The sequence below is a fragment of the Lagenorhynchus albirostris genome, chromosome 19 (assembly GCF_949774975.1).
Source record: "Lagenorhynchus albirostris chromosome 19, mLagAlb1.1, whole genome shotgun sequence".
Lineage (NCBI taxonomy): Eukaryota > Metazoa > Chordata > Mammalia > Artiodactyla > Delphinidae > Lagenorhynchus > Lagenorhynchus albirostris.
In genome coordinates this window covers 13582277-13604166 of record NC_083113.1, presented here as the reverse complement: position 1 = coordinate 13604166, position 21890 = coordinate 13582277, and the positions used below count along the sequence as shown (strand labels likewise).

The following is a 21890-nucleotide window of genomic DNA, read 5'->3' as shown; positions in this document are numbered from 1 at the left end:
TGGCAAGCCCAGGGCTGCCACTTCCCAGCTGGTGAGGACTTCAGCAGTTCGTTCCCCTCTGCGCCTCTGGAAGGAGGCAAGAGTGACTCGACTAACCTCATCAGCTTTTCGTGAGAAGTGAGCTATACGTGCTTTTATATCATTTCAGTTCCTATTACACGTCAAGAAATTACCCCGTGCTCTTAAATTTAGTAACTGGAACTCTTCCAGTTAACCCTGGCAGTTGCTAAAATTATCCATGAAGTGGAACTCAAGGAAATTACTGGCGGGGGGGCGGGGGGGGGGGCGGTAAAAAGAAGAGTTGAAGATCAGCAAGAAACCTGTGTATATGTGTGAGCGCCCCCTTGTGGCCCTGACACAAAAGGGCGGCCTCTGGAATCTTCTTGACATTGCCGTCCTTTGCCGTCCTTCTGAGGTCCAGAAGGTCCACGAGGGTCTGGCCTGGGCCTCACCAGGAAAGGGGTCTATGGGTCCTCCCTCTACCACTCTACCACTGCCCCTCATACTGAAGTCTGGCTCCTCACACCACAGGCCCAGTGCTTGGGATGCCGCCTGACACACAGCAGCCTCCCCAAATGACATTACTAAAAACCTAAAAATGAGTAGATGATCACTTACGAAGACAAAAACAGGTCTGGAGATGGATGATGGTAATGGTTGTACAACAATACGAATGTACTTAATGCCACTGAACAGTACGCTGAAAAACGGTTCAAACGGTAAATTCTGGGTTATGTATATTTTACCACAATGAAAACAAACAAAAAAATGGATGAGTTCTAATCTCAGCTTTACCTGCAGTGAGTTCTCCTCCAGACCCCTTGCCCACTCCTTGGTAATCTCCTTATCAGATCCTGTTCTCTACATGGGAAAAGGGCCCCGACTCCCTTCTGGGTCCCCTCCTCTCTCTATACCCTTTTCCAGCTGGTATCGCCAGGCCCTCGGCTTTGAACACGGCTGTACTCTGAGCACCCCCCAAGCTGTCGCCCCAGCAGCCTGCTCTCCTCTCAGTCAACGCCTGACAGCTGAGCGCCCTCCCGCCCCAGCCGGCTCCACAGACAGCACCTTCCTCTAGATGCTCAAGTCCTCCATCTAGGTGTGATCCAGCCCCTCTCCTTGCCCCAGTTTCCAATCCACCCGTGTGGAGAGTCCTGCTGCCCCTTCCAAAGCGCACCCAAGGTCCACCCACTGCCTCCCCCACCCACCATCTCTCCCCACGCTGCCTCCCCGCCTCCGCCCCTGCCCTCCCGGCAACTTGTCCTCCTCACAGTGGCCCAAGCAATCTTCGTAAAAGGCAACTCAGACCATCACTTGCCTGCTTTAAACCCCCCCAGACTCCTCAGCACTCTTGGGAGGAGGTCCAGATTCCTCCGGCCCCTCACTCACCTGCCAGCCACGCTGGTGTTCTCCGTGTTCACTGTCCCGCCTCAGAGCTGCGGCCCTGGCTGTTTCCTCTGCCTGAACTGCACACAGGCCACCCTACAGGTCACCTCCTCTGAAAGGCCTTCTTGCCCCAAACATCTAAGAGGCCCTGGTCACTTGCAGTCACCCTTCCAATTCTTTGGGCACCCCCTGAACAGTACACTTAAAAATGGTTCAAATGGCAAATTGTGGTTTACTGATTACCGCCTGTCTCCCTGGCTAGAGAGGTCAGCCACGCGGGAAGAGACTTGTCTGCCTTGCTCATGGATGGATCCCCAGCTCCTAGAACAGGCCTGGCACAGAGCAGGTGCTGTGCAGTGGTGAGTAGATAAACGGTCAAATCCACAGGCACCCACACAAATGAAGCCTGCAGTCTGGAAAGCCATCCACAGGCAGAGTGGCAGAAACAGGGGAAATCTGTGGAAGGGGAGGGCAGAGGGACAGAAGCCCTGCGTGTTGCCGAGGGGAGGAGGAGGCCCAACTAGATGATGACCATGACCGTGACTCCCTTCACCTCGGGGCCTGCAGCAAAAACACGGCCCACCTATGTATGTGGGGAGCTTGACCCTCAGAGACGAGGCCTTCGTGGGTGCCCCGCCCACACTGTGCTTCATGCAGAAAAACAGTCCTGCGACTCGCCCTGAAGGAGGGGAGGGAAACAGTCTGAACGTCACAAAAATATATTAAAATAGCTGTTTTCTTCTCTCGGTGCTGGCTTCCCTTCTTAGTGCCCCTTACCCACCACCCGCCACCGACTTTCAGGGAAAAAGATGCCCAGGCAGGTGCCCCAGCTGCAGCCTGGGGTCTGGGGAGGTCCCTCCAGCCTAGGAGTGACGGCGGCTAACAGTCTCTACAGGCTCGACGCCACCGCCGCCGACGAGGGGGCCGCTGGGAGGCCGGAGGTGCAGGAGGGTCAGGCAGGACGCAGCGGACAGTCGGGCCTTGCCACAGGGACAGAAAACAGAAAAGAAATGAACAGAGTGAAGAGACGGAGAGAGAGAAGTCAAAGCATCGGGGGGAGGGGGCAGAGGAGGGAGGGAAGTGAGGAAGCCAGGGGGGTGGGGGATACGGGAGCCCCTTCAGACGACACCCACCCTGGGGGACAGGGAGGCCCGGAGCCGGGGTTTGAGGCAGCAGATGTTGCTGAGAGGGAGGATGGGGAATGGAGGACAGGAAAAGGGCACTTGGCACTTGGAGAGGTAGAAAAGTGTGTCCTGCCAAGGCCACGGTCAGAGAGGAGAGAACAGAGGACGCGAGAGAAGGGAAAGTCCCAGAGCGGCAAGGCCGGGCCACAATGACCGTCTCAGACTCAGAAACACCGGGCGAATCCCCAGGAAGCTCAGGCTGGCGGAATGCCTGAGGGAGACAAGCAGTGTCACCCGGCAGCCGGCAGGGAGCGTGCGCGCGCCCTCGCTGAAGACTCTGATGGAGCCTGGAGGCTGGAGAGGGGCCTGCGCCCCGCCCTTGGGCTAGAAGGTCCTGCGGCCCAGTCTTTTGAACACGCTCACAGTGCCCGCGTGGTCCATCTGGGCACCAAGGCCCTCGCTGGAGCTGCTCCCCCGGGGCCCCACCAGAGTCCTCTTAATGGTGACCTTGACCTCAGCCGAGGACTTACTCTTGGTGCTCGTGACCTGGCTGTCCTGGGCCTCCGGCACGAGGGCAGCCTTGCCCAGTCTCTGGACGATGCTGACTTTGGATAGGGACTCCGGCTTCCTCTCGAGCCCAGGTCGTGAGGAAAATGCCAGGCGCCGCAGCGTTGGGGCAGCGGCCGTTGCCACCGAGCTTGTGGCCTTGGCTTTGACAGTTAGTGCGGGCTGGGGACTGGCTTTGGCTGGGGCCCGGCCTAGCTTCTTCAGGACCCCGGCATACTGCAGGACAGAGCTGCTGCTGTCGTTGTCACTGTCCCAAGCCAGATCCTCGTCGGTCTCTGGGGTGGCCCCCAGGCGGCTGAAGACTCCTGTGGGCTGTGAAGGTCAGAGACAGGACAAGTGAGTCACTTAGTCGCTCAACATGCATTCACAGAGAGCTGCCTCATCTGTGCCTACGTCACGGGGCTCACAGTCAGGAAAAACACCCATCGGTGACGCACTAGACAGTGATCAGAGTCATGAGAGGGCAAGCCCAGGGAGCTGGAGGAGGCCAGGAGAGGAAGGCTCCCTGGAGAGGGACATCAGAGATGAGATCTGAAAGCCGAGTGGAAGTGAGTCGAATAAAGAGGGAGCGGGAGGGGAGGCGAAAGGGAAGACCATTTGCAAAGGTCTACAGGCGAACGTGAGAGAAAAGGCAAATTTGGTCATTCGCTCCACAGACATTCTCTGAGTCCCAGGTCAATACCTGGCCCTGTGTTGGGCAGTGCTGGGGACCCAGTGGTGACCAAGACAGGCCTGGTCCTGCTCTCAGGGGGCTCACAGTCCAGTGGGGAAAACAGACCCAGCATCGGATACAGCACAAGTAATTCTCTAATTACGAGAGGGAATTCCCTGGAGGTTCAGTGGTTAGGACTCCGCACTCTCACTGCCAAGGGCCCGGGCTCAATCCCTGGGAATTAAGATCCCATGAGCCTTAATTAGTGTGCTTGGGAGGAGAGGGGAGCGCTGGAGAGCAGGGTACAGGGAGGCCTCATCTCCTCTCAGAGTTCAGGACAGCCTTCTCTGAGGCATCAACGTTTAAGAGAGTAAAGAGTGCCGTCTAAGTCCCCAAGACAGGAATAAGAATCATATTTACGGCACACTCACTACGTGCGAAGCTCTTTCCATGGCTGCACCTTCAAGCCACGTGATCCTGAGTGCTATTATCACACTCATGATAAGATTTAGGCAGTGAGAAAAAGCCAGAGTGGGTGAGCCCTGGTGAGCAAGGAACAAAAGGCAGCTGGAGAGCTCCACCAGAGTTACTCAAAGGTGCCACTTGAAGATGCTCACCAGGGCTTCCCTGGTGGCGCAGTGGTTAGGAATCCGCCTGCCAACGCAGGGGACACGGGTTCGAGCCCTGGTCCGGGGACATCCCACGTGCCGTGAAGCAACTAAGCCCGTGCGCCACCGCTACTGAGCCTGCGCCCTAGAGCCCGCGAGTCACAACTACTAAGCCCCCATGCCACAACTACTGAAGCCCACGCGCCTAGAGCCCATGCTCGGCAACAAGAAGCCACCGCAGTGAGAAGCCCGCGCACCACGACGAAGAGTAGCCCCCGTTCACCGCAACTAGAGAAAGCCCGTGCGCAGCAACGAAGACCCAACGCAGCCAAAAATAAAATTTAAAAAATTTAAAAATAAATAAATAAAGATGCTCACCACTGCACCAGACAGCCCCCGCGCTACGCAGCTATACCTCACTCAGTCCTCACGACCACGCTGTGAGGTACTATACGGAGGAGGAAACTGAGGTACAAAGGGCTTAAGTGACACAGTCAAGGCCATGCAGCCAGGCGGTGGGCTCAGGCTGCGTCTCCCAAGCACATGCCGTGGTTAGGCCTGCGGGACCGCAGGTGGAGGAAGAAGAGCGGGCTGCGCCTGAGCACGTGGTGAAAAGCCTCTGAAGGGTTTCCCCGAGGGCGAGGGGGGAGGGCCCGTCCTGGAGGCAGCACATGCTGCCGCTGTGGGCGAAGGGCTGGAGGGGTTCACAGGAGCTGTGCAGAGACCAGCTAGGAGGCCACTGCCCTACGCAGGCAGGGAGAGGTGGCAGACAGGTGGGGACAGATGGCCCCATCAGACTCAAGACTGCCTGGAGTGGGGACGGTGGGGGACCCGAGACAGGGCCCAGGGGACGTTTTGCTTTGGGGAAAGATGCTGAGGACAGTTTGGGGACATGGTGGTGGGAGGGGTCCGAGGGCGGCATCCATGAGTTGCCAGACCCCCAGGGCTGGAAATCGGGAGAGAGGTCGGGATAGAAGACAGACAGGGAAGCCACCAGTGCAGAGAAGGGCACTGGGCCTGGAAACGTGGGTGAGACAGGGTGAGATGTATGTGGGAAATGCCAGGAACAACACCCAGGGAAGACAAGAATTTGAGAGTCCCCAGTGGCTCCCCCATTTCCAACTCACTTTATTCCCCATCGTCGTGTCTGCCTTGGTCTCGGCGCCAAGGCGGTCAAACACAGACGTCCTGTGGAGACCTGGGAGGGAAGTGAGGCCATGAGCCAGCGCCTGCTGGGTGGCCCCTGGGGGCCCAGGCCTGGCTGAGCGCCGTGCAGACAGGGAGGGGTCGACACAGCCAGCCCAGACCCCAGGCAGCTCTGGTCCAAGCAGGCACCGACTGGGCCCAGTTAGGTTTTACGTCTATGTTGTCGGCTAACACTGACCTTAACTCACACACTTCTGGCTAGTGCCAAATGCGGGAAGGATCAACTAAAATGGACACTTCCGGTCCTCACACCTTAGTACCAATTCATGAAGTGTATGTGCGGGAAGAGTTCTTAATCCCTTCTGGTTCCTGTCCCTATTTTGGGGGCCATGGGCCTCTCAGAGAACCTGATGAATGGTAATGCTCTCCCTAAGTTACAGCCTAAAAAGCCACTAACAGGAGAATGCTTACTAGACTACAGCACAGAAGTACTACGAAAATATTCAACGACCATTAAAAAGAATGAAGAAGATGAAACGATCTTCAGTAGAAAAGTTACAGAACAATACATATAGGACAATGCTATTTGTGCTTAAAAAGAAAAAAAATGCCTGGATATGTGTAAATGTACAAACAGATGCATTTACATTCATAGATGCTGGTCTGGAAAGGTTAACAATACGTGTGGGATACGGGAGTGAGGGGAGAGAGTTTGTTCTTACTGTACATGCTTCTGCATCCGCTGGATGTTTTTCCATGAGAACGTTTACAATATTCTAAATGGAACACTGTAAGGAAGACCATCTCTGTACCACCAGATTCAAATCCCAGCTGTGGACTGAATCTCAACCAGACACCTCTGGCTCGTAACGACAGTTCCTACTGTCTTGGGCACCTGCCCTCAGCCAGGCACAGTCACTCACTTAACAGGCAGGCTAGCACTGAATCCGTGCCACGGTCCCTCGGGGAAGAGGCGCCAGCTGAGGCACCGAGGAGCCCTGCTATGCTAACGGCAGGACAAGAAGACAGAGGCAGTGATGCGTCCTCCTCTACTATGGCCACCATCACTGTCCCCTCCGTCCAAGGCCCCCTGGACCCCATCAGAGCCTGCTTCTGGGCCACTGCCTGTAGGACATGACCAACCCTGCAAGATGCAGCGAAAGGGAAACACAGTCTGTGCCCCCCACTCCCCACCGGGGCCAGTACCTTTCGCTGCCTGCTGCTGCTCCAGGATCTTACGGGTCCGGGCAGTGGTGCCTTTGGGCATGTTGATAATGTACTTCCCCTCCATCTCGGCCGTGACCCGGCGCCGCTTGGTGGGACCAGTCAAGCTCTCCTCCTCCTGGCGGGCCAGGGCTGCTGGGGGAGGAGGGGGTGGTGAGCCTCTTCTGGGATGGAATGTTCTCCTGGGGTGGGGGCTGGACGCCCTGCAAAGGGCACACACGTGCCCTTTATCGCCACGCTTTCACGTGACTGGAATCCCTTATCCTCCCAGCCACCCCCAAGGCCACTGGCTGAACCACCGGGAAACTCAGGGGTCTGGGCACAGTGGGGTCACAGAAGGCTGTGGCGGGCCTCCCAGGCTCTCTGTGGCTCTGGCCCTCTGGCCCCCAGCAGGCTCACCTCCCAGCCCAGCCAGAATCCCCTCAGATGGGGAAACTGCTGGGTGGTGGAAAAGCCATCTAGGTGGTGCTTTCACAGGTGTAATCACTTTTTAAAAATTAGTCAAGGTCTATACTTACAATCTGTGCACCGTGCATAAGTAAATTACACCTCAATTTAAAAGAAAGACTCCCTCAAATGTGTTGAGTTGAAAAGAGCCAGTCCCTCCCAGGCTCCCCATCTTTTCAATACTTTAGAAATGAATTTTTCTAAAGGAGGATGAGGCACTTGCAGACACACGTGGTCAAAAGGGGGCACGTGTGATGGAGGTGTACCGGGTGTGATGGGGCTGGGGGCCAGGACAGCCAAGCCCCCACCCTGGGCCTCTGTTTCAACTTGGGCCAAGATCACTGCTGTGGGGATGGGTCCAACAAAGGCAGGAGAGCATGATGGACAGGAGGGCCTGGAAGCCCAAAGGCCGGAGTCCCATTCCCAGCTTACCAGCTGAGAGCTGGAAGAGGACGGCGGCCAAGCATGGAAAAGTCTGTGGAAGAGGAAGGTCTGGGAGAAGGGAACATCAGGGCAAAGGCCCCACGACGGGAAGCAGCCTGGAGGGGAACCGAGGCAGCAAGCGAGATGTGAACCCACGTGTCGCAGGGCCCAGTAAGGCCATGGGGGAAGATGACCTTATTAGTGGAACAACGGGAAGCCCTGGAGAGTTCTAGACAGGGGTGTGAAAGGATCAGATTGAAGGTTTTAAAGGATCCCTCTGGCCACTAAGAGGAAAGGTAGCTTCTTTACCTTTGACCCCAGGCATCAAGCACAGGGCCGGGCACCACTGCGGGGCTCAGTGACCATCTGTTAAAAAAGACTGAACCACCCATAGTCAACAATACTGTACTGTACACTTAAAATTTTGTGAAGAGGGTAGAGCTCACGTTAAGTGTTCTTACCACAATAAAATAAGAAGTACAAAAAGACTGAAACAGCCACCGCATGAGAACTGCAGTGCACCCACGCTTAAGGACACCATCTCGAGCGCTTCCAACCATCCTCTGGGGCGGGTGTCACCAGCCCCCTTCTACAGTGAGGCCCACAGAGGTGCAGTGATCTGACCAAGTCTGAACACTCTGGACACCTTTAGCCTCCAAAGCACCCTGCAACGTTGGGAACGTGTCCCCCAAATACCGTCTGCCAACCCACATTCGCCCCCAGCTCCTCCCACCACCTGCCTGAGTCCCCTCACCGGCAGCCTTGGCACTCTTTGCTGCCATCTTGTTGGACACAGTGACAGAGATCTTGGAGGTGCTGGTGTCCGGCCGCCTGGGGGGAGTGCCAGGTGGGGAGTCTCGGTTCAGGCTGTTGGTGATCATCCGGGAGGCGGCTGCCAGGAGGAAAGAGGAGAGTCCAGTGGGGCGGGGCCCTGGGAAGGGGTCAGGATGGGGAAGGCAACCTTGGGACCGCAGCATGGGGAAAGGGCAGCCAGAGGCACCCTGTGGCTGCACTGTCAAGGCGGGCATGCGTGGGGTGGGCCTGTCTTCCCAGGAACTAGCCCGCCCCTCCCTGCCCTGGGGGCCTTTCCTGAGGCCCCAGACCAGATGGGTTCCTAGCACACTTCACCTATCAGTTACCCAGCCCTGCACTGAGCATTTCCCTCCCCTCTCCCTCCACCACGCTGGCATCCAGGATCTTCCTCGCTCAGCAAGTACACGCCCACTCAGGGCACTTTGCTGTTCATAGGTCTGGCGTGCAGGTCCCCCAGTAGCAATGGGCTTGCTCTGTCTCTGCGTTCAGGTCTCCTCTCAGACGGCATCTCCTCAGAGAATACTTCCCTGCCCTTATTACTGCTTGACATGAAAATTACATTTGTTTGTTTACTGGTAGACTCTCCCACAAGACTATACTTATAATAACACAGAGGAGACACTGTCTGTTCATCGCTGTATCCCCGGTGCCAACCACAGTTTCTGGTACTTCACAAGTCTTCAATAAACATCTACTGAAAAGATGAACATGGTCACCGAACCTCCCAACACCCCTACTAGACAGGCTTCACCGTAAACCAATTTTATAGATGAGGAAACTGAGACTCGGGGAGTGGGGTCACTCAGCCAGGGCCCTGGGCAATGTGGGTCTGGCTCCAGTTGGGCTGGGGCAAGAAAAGAGGTGACCTCCCTCAGGGGTGGAAAGCAGTCGCTGGCCCCCCTGAATTCTCTGGAGCAGGAGAAGGGATGTCCCAGGGTGCAAGGTGGGCTACAGCGAGCAGACTGGAGGGCCAGCTCCAGCGGGGGAGGAGACGGACTGTGTCTCCAGGTGCAGCTGCTGCTAGCTTCAGGGTACGGGTTTGCTGAGCTCTTGGGGAAGCCCTGCAGGGAGGGGCGAGGGGGAACCTTCATGCTACTACCGCTTGCTCAGCAGGCCCAGCACCAACCCCCGCCCCACCATGGCTTTCAGACTTTGATATTTTGTCCTACCTACCCCCAAAAAAGCCTTCTCTCTTTCTGCCATGTGCTGTCTCTCAAAGCCTCCTGAAGTCCCCCATAATGACCCTCAACACCTGATTATAATTCCATATTGCTTGGTTACTTTTTAAACTATAACTACAGCATACAGAAAAAGACATCAAACCTACACAGATCGTTTAACATCAATTCCCATATACCCACCACCCAGGTCAGGAACGGGAGCACTGCTGGCACCCGGAAGTCCGGGGATTGGCCCTTCCCAACGAGACCGTCTCCCTCCCCACCACCCAGGAAGAAATGGTCGGTTTTCAGGCCTGCTCACTGCTGTTGATGATTTGGCATACACCCTCCCGTGATCTTCCCAAGACACTACATCAGCCCAATAGGGGTGGCTTTCTTTCTTTTTTTTTTTTGGCCTCGCCCGGGCCCCAGCAGTGAAATCGCCGAGTCCTAACCATTGGACCGCCAGGGAATTCCCAGGGGTGGCTTTCTGATGAGTGGCTGTGTGGAATCTGCGCCCAGAGCCTCCACTCACAACACTCTGACAGGCCAGATGCAACACGATCGGGATTTTCTGCTACAAAACATAAGCAGTTGAGAGGGCCTGCCTCTTGCAATGGCCACAGAGGGCAAGGTCTTGCTTAAAAGGGATATGGTGTTTTCTCACGCCAGGTAAGCATCACCTGGGTGGAGGGGAAACAGCTCTGTCTGTGAACCACTGAAGCTGAGCTGCAGTCAGACGCCAGAGTACAACGAACTGTTCTTTGTTCCTCCCAGTGCGGACACACGTGTTCAATATTACAAAGTGTACACAAGTGACCGGAATGTTTTGGGGTACTCTTCTCCACCCTTTTCCATCTGTGCCTGTTTCCCCTACTCTTTTAACTGCCTATTTTCTCCATCAGTATTTTTGTTTTAATTTTTTAAACTTATTTTAAACTATTTAAGAGACTCAAAATGGCAAAAAAAGTACATACTGCCTGCTTACATTTATATAGGTTTGAAAGACTGGCAAAACTAACCAAAGCTGTTAGAAATCAGGGCAGTGGATACCCTTGAGAGGTGGTGAGTGATGTCAGTCATCTTTTCTGTTTCTGGATTTGCACGCTGCAGGCTACATGCATGCTCCATTTGTGAAAAGTCATTCAGCTGCCCCTTTGTCATCGGAACCCTTTTCTGTATGTCAGTTGAGGGGGACCACTGCAGAAACGAACCCAATTTGTTCAACTTCCCTTCGTCCATGCCTTTGGGTAGGCCCTGACCACACTGATGCTGGGCTTAGCCATGTGACTGGCTTTGGCCAATGGGACAGAAGCAAATGTTATGCAAGCAGACACTTAAGAGGTGCTTTGCACATTGGGTCCTGCCTTCTCACGCTGCTTTTGGGAACCCTACAATCACCACGGTGTAGATGAGCCTGGGCTAGCCTGCTGGATAATGAGAGACATGTGGCCAAGTCACCTCTTTTGGCCCAGATGACACCAAGCCAACCATCAGATGTGTGAGGGAGGCCATCCTAGATCAAGAGATCTAGGAGCTGCCAAGTGACCACTGAGATCAGCTGAGCTGTCCCGGAGCAGAAGTGACCAGCCAAGTCACAGAATCACGAGAAATAAAAGTCTGTGTTTTCAGCAACATGGATGGACCTAGAGATTATCATACTAAGTGAAGTAAATCAGACAGACTTAAAAAAATGATACAAATGAACTTATTTACTAAACAGAAATAGACTCACAGACAGAGAAAACAAACTTATAGTTACCAAAGGGGAAAGGGCGGGGGGGGGGGCTGGATAATTTAGGAGTTTGGGATTCAAATATACACACTACTATATATGGAGTAGATAACCAACAAGGACCTACTGTGTAACACAGGGAACTATATTCACTGTTTTATAATAACCTATAATGGAAAAGAATCTGGAAAAAGAACATATATATAGGGAATTCCCTGGTGGTCCAGTGGTTAGGACTCTGAGCTTTCGTTCCACTGCAGGGGGCACGGGTTTGATCCCTGGTCAGGGAACTAAGATATATATGTGTGTGAGTGTGTGTGTGTGTGTGTGTGTGTGTATAACTGAATCACTTTGCTGTATACCTGAAACTAACACAACACTGTAAATCAACTATATTTCAATAAAAATTTTTTTTAAAAAGTCTGTTTAAGCCAGTTTTGTGGTGGCTTGTTAAGCAGCAAAAGCTAATCAATACATATGTTAAATCTTTTAAGTGTCACACTGCTGAAAAAAACAAAAGTATAAATACAGTTGATTCTTACCATTCAGATTCCATTTTGTAAATTCGCCTGTTCACAAATTTATTCGTAACCTCAAAACGAATACTTATGCTGCTCTGTGGTCATTCACAGACATGCACAGAGAGGCAAAAAACTTGAGTCGCCCAACACACGTTCCCAACTGAGGTCAAACAAGGCGACGCTCTGCCTTCCTGTTGCAGCTCTCACTTAGTAAACAAGTCTATTTAGTGCCACAGTCTATTTATGGTCTCCTTATTGCTATTTCCACATCTTTGTGCTTTTTGTTAGTGATTTTGCTGTTTAAAATGGCCCCCAAGCATGGTGATAAGGTGCTGTCTAGTGTCCCAAGTTCAAGAAGGCTGGGATGTGCCTTATGGAAAAAATACGTGCGTTCAATAAGCTTCGTTCAGGCAGTTTTAGTGCTGCGGGCTGTGAGTTCAATGTTTATGAATCAACACCATATATTAAATAAGGTGTCTTGGAACAGAAACACACATAAATAAAGTTGTGTATTGGTCAGATGATGAACACGTGGTGACCCCGTATTCCCCTGGGAGAAGTGATTCGGTATTCACTGACTCGATGTTCGCAGTGGCTGTGTAGAATGGAACGACCACAAACGAAAATCCACTGTATGTACAGCCACTCACTACCTAAGAGACGAGAGCCTCGGATGCCTTTGCTTCCACCTCTGCGAACTCCAGGTGTGTCCCCTTCACTGCCGAAGGAAAGGAGGCCTGAACACATGGGACTCACCGCTAGAGGCGCCTCGGCGAATCTCGCCTGGAAGGGGGCTGGGGCTGCAGGGCACCGACTCGGTGGCAGCTTTGCACATGTCCTGTAAAGAAAACAGGTGCCCGGTTACCATGGGGACAGGGGCATAAGCTGGCGGAAGAGGGAACCCAGATATCTGAGCAAAACTCGGGGAATCAGAGCCTGAGCTGTTAGTGCTTTCAAAACATTTCCCTCCTAATCATAATGAAGCATCAGACACACCCAAACTGAGGGACATGCTGCTACAGAACACCTGACCAGTACTCTCCAAGACTGTGAAGGTCATCAAAAACCTGGCAAGACTAAGAAACTGTCCCAAATCAAAAGAGACTAAGGAGACGTGAGAAGTAACGCCATGTGGTATCCTGGAACAGAAAAATGACATTAGTGGAAAACCTAATGAAATCCAAATAGTCTATAATTTAGTTAACAATAGCATACTACTAATGTCCATTTCTTAGTTTTGACAAATGGACCATGGCTATGGAAGATGTTAACATTAAGGGAAGCTGGGTGAAGGAAGTACAGAAACTTTCTGTACTACTGTTGGAACTTTTCTATAAATCTAAAATTGGTCTCAAATTTAAAAGTTTAAAGAAATCGTTTTGCTCAGTGACCTCCGTGATAACTCAGCTAACGTCCCTGGCTTGAGAAAGCCCTCGCTGCGGGGTCTTGCCCTGGATGGTGGACAGACGAAGGCCTGTCCCTGGGATGGAGGGAGCTACTAAAATTGATGAGAATAAGCCCAGCAGCCATCACTCGGTAAAGTGGAGTGCTGGAGAGCGCAGCTGTGAAGCAAGCTTCCTTCTCAGTCAAGTGCAGGGAGGAGTAAGTGAGCTCATATTCATACAGGACGAACACAGGGCCTGACAGGCCACGGCAAGTGCTTGGTAAGTGCTATCATCACTAAACGAGCTCTTCACTCCAGGCCTGGCACTTGGTGCCACATACACTCTCTGGTAAATGGCCACAGCGACCCCATGCAGCAGGGCTGTGTGAAAAGCCTGTTTCAGAGACTCGGGGAGGTGAAATCACTAGTCCAAGGTCACTGTAAGCAGAAGGGCCAAGAAGGGAACCACCATGTTGTTGGCCATGCCACCAACTGGGTCCCACATAGAGACCTCCTGTTCTGGGGACAGAGAAAGAGTCCTGGTACGGATAACTATCATGAGGAAGATGAAAACTAGTAACAATAATACTTAAAGCGAGCCCCTACTGCGGCCTGCTGTTTACACTGTCCTAGGGCTTTATATAACTTAGTACTCACAACCCTCCTGCGAAACTGGTTTGCCTACGTACATCCTACAGGTGGAGAAAGTAAGGTTCAGAGAGGTTGGGCAACATGCCCGATGTCACACAGCAAACAGTGGAACCAGCCTTGGAATCCAGTCTGCCTACCTTTACTTCCAAGCCTCCAGTCGGCTCTGCCACTGCCCCCCTACCCCACCCTAAATCCAGGGACAGAGGGGTCGAGTGGAGCACCCACCTGGCGGTGCACCACCTTGGCATGCTTGAGGATGGCAATGATGTCACCCACCACAGTCACGCCCAGCTCATTCATGATCTCCTTGTTGAGATCCAGCAGCATGCTCTTCTGGATCCTGCAGGGGAGGGTCGGCAGGGAGGCCACAGTGGGCCAGGGTGGGTGGGCCAGCCAGCCCCCTGACTCCCCTCCTTTCCCCAGGTTCAGCCCCGTCCCCTCGGCAGCCTTACCTGTTATCCACAAACATCACTGCGTAATTGACAGCAGGTCCCGGAGGAATGCCGGCTTCCTTAAAGAACTGGATCCACTCAGAAGTGGCTGGGGGGTGGGGGCATGGACAGGGCTCATTATTCACGTTACTCTCCTTAGAGAAGAGCAGCAGCAAACCACAACAGCAGCAGCTCCCGCAAATTAATGCTCGTCAAACGCCAGGCCCTGGGCCTGAGAGCTCTGCATATACGATGGAACTAAGCCGGCCTGACAGCCCTGTGGGTTAGGCAGCACTGACGCCCCCATTTTGCCAGTGAGGAAACTGAGGCAGGGAGAGGTCGGGGGACCCTCCCCAGGCCACCCTGCTAACAAGAAGCAGATTTCCTGAGGCCCTGTGCTTCCATACCGCCCTTCTCCTTGCAGCTCTGCCCTGCTCTGGAGCGTGACCCGCAGCAATCACCCCCCCATGCTTGGCCAGTGACTGGTTTGGGGGAGCCAGGACTCTGGGTTCTCCATCCAGGTCCCCATCAGCAGGTGCGGGCCCCGAGGGTGACAGGGTTCATAGGTGGATGGAAAGAAGGGTTGCAGAGCTGACCCCTGGATGTCAGAAGCAACCCCCCTCTACACACACACACAGAAGCAGCCCGGCCTCAGAGTGAGCATGTTTGGAGCATGGGTTCAAATCCCGGTTCTGCCATCTCCCGGCTGAGGGACTTCGGGCAAGGTAACGCTTGGGGCTTCGGCGTCCTCTAGGGTAATACATTCAACAAGTATGTACTGAGCACCTGGCACACACCAGGCCCTCCTCTAGGCACTGGGGATACCGCAGGGCACAAGACAGAGTCCCTTTCCTCATGGAGCTGACATTCTAGTGATAACAGCACTGATGTCCTTGGTCATTGTGCAGACTAAAGAGAAAGTCCACAAAAAGGGCTCTAAGTGGCACATGGCCCAGAGGATGTCCTCAACCCATTGCAGCCATCATGATGATGATGATGATGATGATGAAGGGGATAATGGTGATGATGATGCCACCGCTACACATGGAGCCAAGACCAGGCAGACCCCATCCATGTAGCTTTACTACTTCCAAAGTTCTTTCTTGGCCTCTTGGGTGTGACCTTCAAACTGACCCTGACCTGTCAGGCCAGGTGTTAGAGACGATCATTGGTTCCAAGGAGAACTTTTCTTTCACATTTTAATATCTCTGAAACTAGGATTTACCTCACAATTGATGGTGTGCCACAATTTAATTGGCAACATTTTTTTCTTTATCTTTCTCAGGGTACATAACAGTATATCCAACAATCCATGCTATTTTAGATAAGAAGAAATTTGGTGTTACTATGCCCATTTTGCTGGTAAGACAACTGAGGCTCAGAGCAGGGAAAGAGACACACTCTGGATGAGACACTGCATGGGTGGGGGGTAGGGGGCTCAGGCGCATCCCCTCCCGAAGAGGCCCCTGCCCACCCAGCCACAGGCCAGTCCCCCTGGGCCTGAGGCAAGTGAGGAGCTCATGTCCTCAGGACATCCTCCAGCAGCCCAGAGGAAAGGCGGACCTTTTTCTACTTTTCACAGGCACTATCCACCTGTCCAGGCATGGGGCCCTGGGTTCCCTTAGCCAAAAGCAGGCACCTTTGGTCTAAGTGTCAAAAACTACCACACAATAGTTCCATTTATGTGAAATGTCCAGAAGAGGTAAATCTGTAGAGATCTATAGGAACAGAAAGTAGATTAGTGGTTGCCAGGGACTGGGTGGGAGAGCAGGGGGGAGGGGGGAGTGAATGCTAATGGGTATTCGGGTTTTGCGGGGAGTGATGAAAATATTTTGAAATTGATTGTGGTGACAGTTGCATAACTCTGCGAACACAGAATATAAAGACCATTGACTCGTACGCTTCAGTGAATTGTATGAAATGTGAACTGCCTCTCAATTAAGCTGTTATTAAGGGGAGGAAAAACACCACATAGGTTGGGGGTAGCTAGCTGCCTGAAGCAACGTCAAGGAACGGCAAAAGTCCTCCTGTCTGGTCGTCACCATCATTTCGTGTCCTACTAAGGAGGAAAATATGCTGCCAATTAAATGATCACAAGCACCAGCTGTAAGATGAACCCCCACTTCAGAAATATTAATATGGGCCACGATGTGTGTCTTGGACTCAGAGGAGTGGCTTGCTGTACACACCAGGAGACATGCACTAGAAGATTCACGGCAGCTTGTCTGCAACCCAGAAACAATGCAATATCCACTGACAATAGCATCGACAGACAAATGGTGGCTGCTCACACAGTAAATACTATGGAGCAGTGCAAAGCAAAGAACTGCAGCTACACACAGCACCAGAGATGACTCAGACACTGCGCTGAGCAACAGAAGCCAGACACGAAAGACCTCACGGCACGACTGAATTCACGTAAGTTCAAAACCAAGTCTATAGGAATGTTTTCATTCGTGGTACAACTATAAGAAAGGTAAGGAGAGATTATCACAAAGAGAAGATAGTGGTTTATTCCGTCTGGAGGAGGGAGGGGGTGTATGATTGGGTTGGAGCCCTCAGGGGGGCAGGCAGTATTCTAGTTCTTGACCTGGACGGTGGTTAGAGGGGCGGTGCTTTTTTAAAACCTTTTTATTGAACTATCATGTTCACCCACAAAAGTACACACAAGTCGATACATTTTCATAAACCAACATACCCATGTAACCAGTCCCCAGATCAAGAAATGAAACATTTCCAACATTCCAGAAGCATCTCCTGCCTCACATTCCCCAGGCAGTCACTTCTCCCTGCCTCGCAAGGGCAATCAACACTTTCCAGCGGCATAGATCGATTTTGCCTGCTTCTGTGCTTTATATAAACAGAATCATAAAGGATGCACTCAGACGTTTGCTTTTTAATTGCTCTTATGACCACACATATATGTTTTACGTACTCTTCTATATGTACAAATCTCCAAAAATTTAAAAGCTACCAGCTAGTAATCTCTGTGCTTTGGCAACCCCCAAGTACAGAGTTCGAAGAGAATGTGGTGATAAAGCTCATGAGAGTAGTAACAGCTATAACATTTGCTGAGAACCATGCCCAAGATTTCACATGCAATAACCTCCTAATCCTTACAACATCCCAGGATGTTACTATCTCCATTTTACAGGTGAGAAAATCGAGGCTCTGAGAGGTCATATGAGAAATCTGCTGGACTTCAGGACTTTATGGCCTGAAGTTCTTTATGGCCAAAATACGTTGTCAGCAGGCCCAGATACAGAGCGGAGGTGGATAGGCCCTGGGCAGGCCCTGGCCCTCCCTCCGCGTTCCCCGGAGCACAGCTGTTCCTGCCAGTGACCAGCCCTCCCTCCCCCAGCCTGCCTCCCCCCCGACCAAGGTCATACCTCAGAAAGGGCAGAGGGGAGAGGGGGCCCCAGAGAAAAGACTCACCCATAGTTACAGAGACCATTGTCTCCCTCGCCTTCACTCTGCTCCCTGAAGCCTGCATGAGAGAACAAGGGGAGAGCACCCATGAGTCGCCGCCGGCTAAGTGTCCGTCCCTCTCTCGCTGCCTGTCTGCCTGCCAGGGGAGAGTTCCTGGGCTGGGGGCTCACAGCCCAGGAATAGCCTGGAGCAGCTGGCAGGAAGTCAGCCTGGGGCAGAGCTGTCACCACAACTATCACTCCTGCCTCGGATAAGGCCCAGGGGCAGCAAAAGTCCACATCTCCATTCCCACACACCTCACAAGTTTCTGGCTGGAATAAGAGAGGGACAGAAAAAAAGACACCCCCTGCCCAAGACCTTAACCATAAATACCCATTCATTCACCCACTCAAAAACTCTTTCCTGAGAACCTACTGTGTGTGAGGCACTGTTCTAGGAGCCAGGAATACTGAGGTTAACAAAAACCAGAGCTTGAGGACTTCCCTGGCAGTCCAGTGGTTAAGACTCCGCGCTTCCACTGCAGGGGGCACAGGTTCGATCCCTGGTCAGGGAACTAAGATCCCACATGCCGCAAGGTGCAGCAAAAAACAAACAAACTCCAGAGCTTGGCATCTAGGTGGGGACACGGGAAACAGGGAGACAGAGAGTAAACAAGCAAACCAGTTGACAATATCACGTGTCAGAAAGGCTTTAGCCTTATGGAGAAAACACAGAGGGCCCGGGAAGGGAGGGCTTGCAATTCTAAATGCGTGGCCAGAGAAGAGCTCTCTAAAGTGACATGTAGAGGCCTGAAGGAGGTGGAGGGGTGAGCCATGCAGTTTTACAGAGGAAGCGTGTTCCAGGAGAAGGTACAGCAAGTCCAGTGCCCTGAGCCAGGAGCCCATCTGGCATGTCCGTGGGGCAGCAGGAACATGGGAGGGAGCAAGGAGGCAAGTGAGAGCGGCCAGGGCAGAGAGGTGGGGCACCAGTCAGGAGGGGGTCCCAGAGCAGAAATGGAAAACCAGTTTTCGCTTGGGTAAGATCAGCAGGTGCCAGAAAGGTGTTAAAGACATATTAGCCCCAACGGAGACTTCCTCCTGCATGTGAACAGCAGTGTTGAAAGAGAACTAACAGAAATCATTTCCTCACCTGATGCTTCGCTACTACCTGACTCCAGGACCACCTGTCCCATGCTGCCCTGGCCCAAACTTCCCACCTGGCCCGCCTCTTCTCAGTCCCTGCCCTCTCCCCTCACGCTGCTCCCCTCCACCCACTCCAGCCCCCAGTTCTGATCCTTTTCACCCACCCCACCTCCGCCTCCTCTACAGGTGCAGAAGGCCCACTGTCCAGCACCTTTCTGTTTACCATCACATACAATCTGCCCGTTCCCGTCCCCCCCCCGCAACAATTCTGACGGTATCACAGAGATAGTACAAGAGTAAGGACTCTGGAACCAGACTTGCAGGATTCAAATCTGGCTCTACCACTTACTAGCTGTGTGACCTTGGCAAGGGACTTCACCAGTCGGGCCTCAGTGTCCCCATCTGTAAACCGGGATGGTACAAACATTATTTGCCTTAGAGGACTGCTGTGGGGCTAGATGAGTTTCTATGTACAAAGCGCTCAAGAGTGCCTGGTGTATACTAAGTACCTACTCTAGAAGTGCTGGTTCTTCTTATTCCCCCAGCCTCCCACCCCAGCTTTCCCTCTAACACCCAAGTGCTTTGCCTGCCACCCACTTTTCACACAGAACGTCACCTGTGCCTGGAATGCTTGCTCCTCCTGTCCTCCTGGCAAGCTCTCCATCACTCTGATTGGCTGCCTGCTTTGTGAAGCCTTCCCAAAGTCCCCAGATGTGAGGCTCTCTCCTCTACTCCCAAGTAGGATGATGAACATGACCACGCACATCACTTCACCCTGTACTCGGCTCCTAAGATCCCTTTTCCCTTTGGGATTTTACCACTGGACAAAGACAATACAACCAACATCTCTCAAAGAGCAAAAGGCATGGAGAGGCTTCAGTGAGTTAGACAGAACAACAGCATTTCACACACCAGGCACTATCTATGCACCAGGACCAATGCCAGGCATCACACTGATGCCTCACAACCTCCTCATGAGTGAGGACTATAATGAGCCCCATTTTAATCAATGAAAAAACCAACTCATTGTGGTGCAGTCATTTGCCAAATGCCACATCTAGCAAGCACTTTACTAGGACTCAAAAACAAGTTCTCCCTGATTCCAGTGCCCATGCAGTAGCTCCTGCTGAATGTTTACATGCCAGGCACTGAATATGTTCACATCTCAGTGACTCCTCACAACCACCCACGGTAAAAAGTAAAAGTGATCTCCAAGTTACAGATTAGAGTGGCAGGTCCGAGGTCACACAGCAAGTAACTACAGGGCCAGGGTTTGAACCCAAGTCAGTCAGTGGCTATGATTAACACTGGTCAAGGGATTACTATGAGCCAGGCACTGTGGTCTGTCTGTCTTTGCAAAGTTTCAGTTAACACTGACTAGGAGGCTCTAAGTACTGGTATCCTCCCACTATAACTGCAGAATTCCCTGCTGGACTCAAGTGTCCTCTCTCCACCACCAAAAGCCCATCTCCAGCACTGACTTTCTGAACAGTGAAGATTATATAACATTAACAATAACAGAAAAATGACAGCTCCCGCAATTCAAGTAATCACCATGCACCAGACTCCTCATCCTACGCCCTTAGAAGGCTTGGCTCCAAATCTCGATTTACCACTTCCTAACCCTGACTCTGGGGCAAGTGGCTTAACCTTTCTGGATCTCACTCCCTTCAACCATAAAATAACAATGATAGGAGTTATTGTATATCAACTATACTTCAATTAAAAAGAAAAGAAGGATAAGCATATCTATTCTTAAAGTGCTTAGCAGGGTTAAAAGAGTTTATAAACGCCAAGCCCTTAGAACAATGTTCAGTAGGTTTTGTACATGTGCATGAAATAAATCTTAAGTGAGTCAAGAAAAGGGTAGGACAGTCACTAAGCTGATGTCAGTCATATGCAAAGTGTGAGCTGAGAACAGAGTATAACTTAACAGGGTCCATGGGATCTGACAACATAGAACCACAATAGTACAAGTTATCCCCTTTTCAATTCTTTCAGTTTCTGTCTACAATTTAATAGACCGTTCTGCTTCCATTGGAGTTCAGGTTAAGTTTTCCTTCTTCTCACGGCCAAAATGCTAGTTTTCCATTAACAAAGCAATACAAATTTTCTTTCTCAAATGAACTGACTGGAGGAAAATGCATCAGTTTTAAAGAAAACGGAAAACGTAATACTAAGGGATTTGGCATAATTTATCAAATAGTAAGTGGAGGGATGTCGATTTGCCCAGCTCCAGATTCCAAGTTTTTCCTATCGCCGTCTCTGAGCTTCCTTCCTCCTCTCTTCCTTGCAAGTCCCATCTACACCAATGACTCTCAGAATCATTTTTATTATAGTCCCAATCTACTGAGCTCCTGCTCTCTACTGTCAGGTCCTATGCTAAGGAGTTTACACGCACATTTCATCAGCATCCTCACAATGACTCTATGATATTGGGGCTAATAGCCTTCGTTGTATAGACGAGGAAAACGAGGTTCAGACAGGTGAAGGCACAGTTCCACTACCACAAAGTGTAGCTAGGACTTGAACTGAGATCCCAATTCCACGCTCCCACACCCAGCTCTTCCACACCAAGTACAAACATCATCAACAATACAAACAATAACAGTATAGCAACCAAGTGAGCAGTGTGCCAGACGCTGAGCTAGGGGCTCCGACATGCACGAGCTGACTTCTCACTCCAACCCATAATGAGGATGCCATAGCCAGATTCTGATCCCCATCCTACAGAGGAGGCAACTGAGGTTCAGAGAAAGAAGTAGCTTGTCAAGAGCCGAGTCGCACAGCGGCGCCAGGACTGAGTCCGGAACCCCAGGCGCCATTCATTCCCACCTCATCCAACCCAGTCCCACCACCCACGGCCCGCGCCTCACCTGGCCCTCTGGGCCCGCGCCCACTCGCGCCGCCCGCCCTCCCACCCGGCGGCGCCAATTGTCAGACCCTCCTCCTTCGGCCCGGCTGCCCGCCCCGGAAGCACCGTCCTCAACGCCGGAAGCCGGACTTACCGGCCCCGCGGCCGCTCTAGCCCTCCGGGTAGCCACCAGCGAGAGCACAGCGGCAACCGTCAC

At 52.3% G+C, this 21890-nt stretch overlaps 1 protein-coding gene across 9 annotated transcripts; it reads right to left on the bottom strand.

The window, feature by feature from the left end:
• Positions 1–2086: 2086 nt before the first annotated feature.
• C19H19orf47 (chromosome 19 C19orf47 homolog) lies at positions 2087–21714 on the bottom strand. 9 transcript variants are annotated; one of them, XM_060132294.1, is made up of 11 exons: positions 19436–20474; positions 19169–19221; positions 18113–18310; positions 17705–17756; positions 14291–14378; positions 14064–14178; positions 12560–12641; positions 8329–8466; positions 6687–6839; positions 5462–5532; positions 2087–3386 (listed from the first exon to the last, which is right to left on the bottom strand). In XM_060132294.1, the coding sequence occupies exons 4-11, from the start codon at positions 17721–17723 to the stop codon at positions 2892–2894; spliced, it is 1161 nt and encodes a 386-aa protein (XP_059988277.1). In that variant the 5' UTR covers positions 17724–17756; positions 18113–18310; positions 19169–19221; positions 19436–20474; the 3' UTR covers positions 2087–2891. The 9 variants fall into 9 exon arrangements, with proteins under 9 accessions (XP_059988277.1, XP_059988279.1, XP_059988278.1 ...); XM_060132296.1 differs by lacking the exons at positions 18113–18310; positions 19436–20474 and adding an exon at positions 21696–21713; XM_060132295.1 differs by lacking the exon at positions 18113–18310 and having other exon boundaries at positions 19436–20473.
• Positions 21715–21890: the final 176 nt, after the last annotated feature.